This window comes from Pavona decussata, unplaced genomic scaffold, assembly GCF_977016875.1.
Source record: "Pavona decussata unplaced genomic scaffold, jaPavDecu1.1 SCAFFOLD_324, whole genome shotgun sequence".
Classification (NCBI taxonomy): domain Eukaryota; kingdom Metazoa; phylum Cnidaria; class Anthozoa; order Scleractinia; family Agariciidae; genus Pavona; species Pavona decussata.
In genome coordinates this window covers 1,126,181-1,133,269 of record NW_028145713.1, presented here as the reverse complement: position 1 = coordinate 1,133,269, position 7,089 = coordinate 1,126,181, and the positions used below count along the sequence as shown (strand labels likewise).

At 41.7% G+C, this 7,089-nt stretch overlaps 1 protein-coding gene across 1 annotated transcript; it reads left to right on the top strand.

Annotated features, from left to right (window-relative positions):
* Positions 1-2,424: 2,424 nt before the first annotated feature.
* On the top strand, positions 2,425-4,685 carry LOC146453713 (uncharacterized). The gene is made up of 2 exons (XM_085096380.1): positions 2,425-2,505; positions 3,774-4,685. Exons 1-2 carry the CDS (start codon positions 2,493-2,495, stop codon positions 4,172-4,174), a joined length of 414 nt encoding a protein of 137 aa, XP_084952506.1. The 5' UTR covers positions 2,425-2,492; the 3' UTR covers positions 4,175-4,685.
* Positions 4,686-7,089: the final 2,404 nt, after the last annotated feature.

The following is a 7,089-nucleotide window of genomic DNA, read 5'->3' as shown; positions in this document are numbered from 1 at the left end:
TTCATATATTGTTTCGCTTTGAATCATAACGGCATCAACTCTTAGGCCCCGAAGATGCTTGTTTCGAAAAGGTTTGACACCTCCCTCACCTTTTAAAAATAACAAAGCTTGACCCAAACCGAGTGTGCTTCTTTTTTTTTTTTTTTTTTTCTGGATGACCCTCCACTCCTCTCCACTTTCGGGAGACTTGGCCTTGTTTACTTAAAAATATGAAAATTCTTTCCCCCTCCCCCCCCCCCCCCTAAAAGTGTGTTGAAGTTGATAAAATGTACAAGATTTTCGATCCATGTCTGACTCCTGACTTTCAACATTGTTTGGGGGTGGGGGGGGGGGGGAATAAGTTTCTAAGATTCTTTTTGGGGCCTTAAACTATCGGTAGCTGTGTAATTTCGCAATAAACACTTAATGACTGGTCCCTCGGGAAACAGATAATTATGTTTCCCGAGAATCTTAATGTTTCCCGAGGCGGAGTCGAGGGAAACATTGAGATTCTCGGGGAAAAAAAATTAACCGTTTCCCGAGGGACCAGTCATTAAGTGATTTGTTATATAGCATAACGAAGACATTAGAAGACGCAATGTCGAAAATCGAAAATTTATTGATAAATTACATGTAAGCGCATAACACCGCGTAATACTACAATGCTAAAAATGTACAAAAAGGTAAACCAAAGCGGACTAAAGAGGAAAAAGACTTAAGAAAAACACTGAATTACAGCAAGGTTTAATGATAATGGAAATTCACTGTAATAGTACAACCAGATGAAAAAGCTCCGGTGTGGAAGTGAACTGTTTCTTGACTACTACTGGTAGCAAAATTGTGCGTTAGCACAGGGGAATTTTGCACGCTTGTAACTTTGCTCAACTTCAGTACTCAAAGGAACAATTCCAGTTCTACCTTGGGCACAGGCAGAAGTTAAAGTTTGTGATATTTCTCTCGTTTTAGATTCCGTTAGTTGTCGAATGTAAGACCTTATGCTACTCTCACTTTTGCACCCTGGGTGTACATGCTTTCACATATTATGTGTTTGTTTCAATATACAGAACGAGTCAAAATTCGCCAACTTTGCAATATGTAATATGTAAATTACAGTAAAAAAAATTATATATTACAGATCGAAACTTCGCCGTTGTACAACGGCGAAGTGAATGCCTCTGTATATAAAAGTGAATGAAATCTCGCCGTTGTACAACGGCGAAGCCAACTGTCTGTCTAATAGAAGGCATCGTTATCTCGCCGTTGATCATCGGCGAAGCGAACCGTCTGTATAATAGAAGGCATCGATATCTCGCCGTAGATCAACGGCGAAGCGAACCGTCTGTATAATAGAAGGCATCGATATCTCGCAGTAGATCAACGACGAAGCGAACCGTCTGTATAATAAAAGACATCGATATCTCGCCGTTGATCATCGGCGAAGCCAACCGTCTGTATAATAGAAGACATCGATATCTCGCCGTTGATCAACGGCGAAGCGAACCGTCTGTATAATAGAAGACATCGATATCTCGCCGTTGATCATCGGCGAAGCCAACCGTCTGTATAATAGAAGGCATCGATATCTCGCCGTTGATCATCGGCGAAGCCAACCGTCTGTATAATAGGAGACATCGATATCTCGCCGTAGATCAACGGCGAAGCGAACCGTCTGTAAAATAGAAGGCATCGATATCTCGCCGTTGATCAACGGCGAAGCGAACCGTCTGTATAATAGAAGGCATCGATATCTCGCCGTAGATCAACGGCGAAGCGAACCGTCTGTATAATAAAAGACATCGGTATCTCGCCGTTGATCATCGGCGAAGCCAACCGTCTGTATAATAGAAGGCATCGATATGTCGCCGTAGATCAACGGCGAAGCGAACCGTCTGTATAATAGAAGGCATCGATATCTCGCCGTAGATCAACGGCGAAGCGAACCGTCTGTATAATAGAAGGCATCGATATCTCGCCGTAGATCAACGGCGAAGCGAACCGTCTGTATAATAAAAGACATCGGTATCTCGCCGTTGATCATCGGCGAAGCCAACCGTCTGTATAATAGAAGACATCGATATCTCGCCGTTGATCATCGGCGAAGTCAACTGTCTGTATAATAGAATGCATCGGTATCTCGCCGTTGATCATCGGCGAAGTAAAGTCATAAGCAAGATTTCCCGAAGATTTCCCATGTTCCATTACATGATTTTCATTTAGCCTGATCAGGCAAATCGACAGTCGTTTTGCCATACGCTTTGAAATCAAGAGCGCCTCCTCGGGACTTTCCGCCAAATCATGGACGCCTCCTGGGGATTTAAAATCTCCACAGGGGCAATGATGAGGATAATTTTAATTAAAGGTGTGAAATGGAAATGTCAATTTACTCCTTCATTACATTGATACTTATTGTGATTCTCTATAACTTAAATTCCCCCATCTAGAAAGTACAGAAATCAGCTAGAATAGGTTCAGCCGTGCGATCACCACGCCGGAGATGCAAAAAAGCGCAAGTGATGGCTAACAAAGGTATTGTTTAGTGTTCGTCCTGTGATGTTTGTTTCCCTTTTTCCTTTGACAAATGTTCTTGTTATTGTCATTTTTCCCAATGCTGTAAGCCTTATTCCCTTTAGACAGGTGCATTAAGGGGTGATTTTCTCTTTCTTTTGGTATTGTTTTTCGTTAAACAGACTGCTGCACTTTGACTGTCTAAGAACTCCATGGCGCCACGGTTCCAATATTGTTGCGAGTGACCAACCCAAAGACTGTTGGTCGGCCATTTTTTTAGTTGCTTTTCAAAGAATGTACAAACCTTAGTGTTCAGTGCAGTTAACCTGAGAGAATAGTTAGATTTCAACTAGCCATTTCAAACCCTTCAATATTGTCCGTAACCGTCCGTATACAAATTTGCAACAAAAGAAATATATTTGTAGAAGTATTCGAATTCCTTTGGCGTTTCAATCTTAATTTGCATGATCGCATATTCTTATTTTAAATTGACTTGCCTTTCGTTTGGTGGAAGATTGCAATGCACGCGTAAATCGACTAAACAAATCTCGTCCCTTTAAGTATTTACTTTTGTTCTGTGTAAATCACTGACAATCTCTATATAAAATAAAGTGTCACCAATACAGTTTAGTTTAGTTTATTTATTTTGCCACACCACAAATATAATGTAAACAAAAAGAGATAGAAAAAAAGATGTAACAATGGCGTGGTTTAGGTTTATGCAGACTTACTTACCGCGATGTTTGAATGGGGAGTTGATTGAAGGATAGAGCTAAGACTTGCTTGATTGTTACGCTGACTGTATCTCTGTTGTAATGAATTTTTTTCCTCGTTAAAGAACATTAAGAAGCGTTTAATGTTTGTTCATTCTCATATAAGTTTGTTATTTCCATTAAACTGCACTGATATTCGCATTAATGAACGTTCTTCTCCATGTAAAACGCCTTATTGACGACACCGAAAATTAAAACGTTTGTCTATTTTCATACAATGATTACACATTCGCTTTAATGATTTCATTTTTAACACTAATGAAAATGTATCTCCTGATAATGAAGGGCAAAAGGTGCAGTTATCAGTTACAGGTTTTCGGAAGAAAAGTCCGTTGCGAAAGGCGCAGTTTGTTGTGTAACCATAGCAACAGCGATCTTTTCAAGTGTGAAGATAATATGTCATTGTCACGTCTGAAGATATCATATTTTCGCGCAAAAGCTCACGTGGTATTTCATTCACGTTAATATAATAAACTATGATACATTTTCTGTACTTCATTTATTGTTTCTCTACAGGTAAACCTCGGGGTGGTGGTGAAGACGATGTTTTCCTTTTGGCAGATCAAGTGAGGGTCGATGAGAAACATTTTGCAGCTGGAGCAACATGCAAAATGTATAAAGGCAGTCTGGTTTCTTTTGGCGAGTTTGGCGATGTTCCAGTTGCCTTCAAGGAGTCAATTGTACCTGTTACAAGAGGGACCAAGCGATCTATTTCAAAGGAAGTCGGATTCTTCAGACAACTTCAACACCTAAACGTCATAAAATGTTTTGGTATCGAAAAGTCAAGGTATATGCTAGCCTATGAGATGATGGAAAAAAAGGTAAACGTTGACGACGGAGAGGAAGTTCTGGTTCATGATGTGAGGATGTTACTGGATGAACTCCAAGATTCTCTGCCATGGAACATTTTTTTTTAACAGCTTCATTGACCATCACACATGTTAAATACGATAAATTAAACAGCCAGAAAGAAATGAAAAATATGTGCAAAGTGATAAGGTCAAAAGGGCAGGTGCGACCGGGACGCGAGGACCCATGCGAGGCACCTCCCATGATACAAATAATAATTAAAACACGAACAACCAAAAGACGCTAAAAAAACTAGGGATGGCAGGAGCAGGATCGTACAATTGACCAGGTACAGGGATAGAATATGTCAAAGTGATTTTGCAAAAGGTGAAACATGTGCTCAGTAACAAAGTTGCGGAAGGAAGCAGTAGTTGAAAAACTGGTAGGGGGTGATAATTTACAGATATAGTTCCAGAGCTTAACAATACGATTAAAGTAAGAGGCCTAAAAAGTGCTAGTTTTACATACAGGAGTTTTAAGGTTATAAGGATTACTTAGTCTGGTTCGGCCGTGAGAAACAGGAGAAACAAAGTCATAAACATTAAGATCAGTAAAACCTTTCCGACATTTGTAAAAAAAGACAAGATCTTTGAGTTCGCGGTCAAATGTCAGAGGAAGAAGTTTCAAAGTTAAAAGTCTGTCTCTGTATGACATCACGCCTACACGTTGTTTGAGGATCCACCTTGTGGCCCTCCTTTGAACCCTTTCAATTTGAGTTTTTAATGCAATCTTGTCCGGGGACCAGACTTGGTCGCGTAGGATAACTGAGATTTCACAAGTGCAAGATAAAGTGAGCGTCTAGCAGAGACATCGTTTAATAGTGGGCACGTGCGTTTTAAAAGTCCAAGTAACTTGTTGGCCTTAGCAGTAATGGAATGGATATGTGTGTTCCAGGTGAGGGAGTTGGTGATGTTAACTCCAACGTCTTTCTCCGTGGACACACGGTCGAGCTCTACATTATCAAGCTTGTAAATGAAGTCTAGCGGGCTCTTTTTTCGAGTGACGGTTCGCGCCTTGCATTTTAAGCATTGAACCGGATATTGTTGTCCCGAGTCCACGTGTCCATGTTGGTCAGGGTTTTCTGCATGGACATGCAGTCATCGATGGTATTGATGTTGCGATATACTTTGGTATCGTCGGCATAAAGGGAAGTGAAAACATCACCTATGGCTACATCTGGGAGGTCGTTAATAAATATTACGAACAGCAGTGGCCCCAAAAGGCTGCCTTGGGGGACCCCAGAAGTGACAGGGGCCCATTGCGAAGTTGCGCCATTGATAACAACTCGTTGGAGTCGACCAGATAGGTAGTTAGCGAAACAGGTTAGAAGCTGACCTGACACCCCGTAGGCTCGTAACTTAGAAAGAAGGACGTTATGATCTACAGTGTCAAACGCCTTGGCGAAGTCAAGGTAAATTACGTCCGTCTGGATGTTTTTATCCAGGTTTCGGCCAATGGTATGAAGAACGGATAGTAGCTGGGTGACACATGAGCGATTCCTTAGGAACCCGTGTGCAAGGAGTAATTAAGTTATTAACGTGATCATACAGGCAATTAAAAACGCAGCGTTCCAGGACTTTGCTGACAATCGGAAGAAGTGATATGGGTCGGTAGTTTTCGGCAGGCTCTTTTGAGTCTTGCTTGTGAATGGGAGTTATGTCCGCGGATTTCCACTCTGTAGGAATTTGACCGCTACTGAGAGACTGATTAAAGATGGCACAGAGACTCGGAGCAATTTGTTGGCTACATTCTTTTAGTATGCACGCTGAAATGCCGTCGGGTCCACAAGCTTTTGAGGTGTCAAGCCCATTCAGGTGGTTCGTCACATCATCAACTGACACCTGTATTTGAGACATTTCATATCTGTTCTAGGTGAATTGTTCGTTGGATCTATGTTTACATCCGGAGTAGCCGATAGAAAAACAGAACAGAAAAATTTATTTAAGAGTTCAGCTTTCTGCGCCGGTTTTGTAGCCACTTCACCATCGTAACAAATCGCTGAGTTAGTGCATGAGCGTCCACCCATGAACACTTTGTGGTAGCTCCAGAACTCTTTCGGGTTGTCTTTAAAAGACGCTTCGATTTTGGCTAAGTATTGCCGGTGTTTAGACCGTACTAGGTATTGATGTTTTGACTTAGTTTACGGAGCTTCAGCTTCCGTTCTGGCGATTTGTTCAAGCGAAATTTCTTTAAGGCTGCATATTTTTTACGGATCAGATGTCGTACTTCACCGTCAATCCAAGGCGGAGAATTCTTGTCGCCAACTGTTTTGATAGGGATATGTTCTTTTACAGCAGTTAAAAACAGATCCTTCCAGTTCGACCAGTGTTCGTTCACGTCGGCCGAGGCAGCAACATCAAACGGGAGACGGGTGAGAGAATCCCGTAAGTCATCAAAGTTACCATTCTTGAAGTCATAGAACTGGCGAGTCACCCTTTTGGCTCGTTTAAACTTTAGTATAATCTCAAATTCAACAACATAATGGTCAGAGGGAAACAAACCATCCCTTGGATGGAAAGATTGAACACTTCCAATGACTTCAGGCCAATTGCAGAGCAGTAGGTCTAGTTTGCTGCCGGCCAGATGCGTAGGTCCAGGGATAAACTGGTGGAGAAAGTAGTTATCACCCATCAGATCACAAAATATGTTATGATCGGCGCGACTCCCGTTGTTTATTGGAGCAGTTTGATCGCCAGACCAGTCGAGTTCAGGTAGATTGAAATCCCCAAACACGATGATACACGCAGATTCACAGTTGTCACACAGTGAGGAGTTTAATTTGAGGATAGGATCGGGCGATGCATTGGGGTGATAGAAGCAATAAAGCAGCACTGATTTTTCGTGGCATCTTTTGAGTTCCACAACTACTAGCTCGGTATCCTCCCTCTCTAAATCGAATCGTCTAGAAGCTTGAATATTTCCTTTTACAGCCACAATTACTCCCCCACCAAGATCCTCTCTATCCCGGCGAAAGATAGAATAT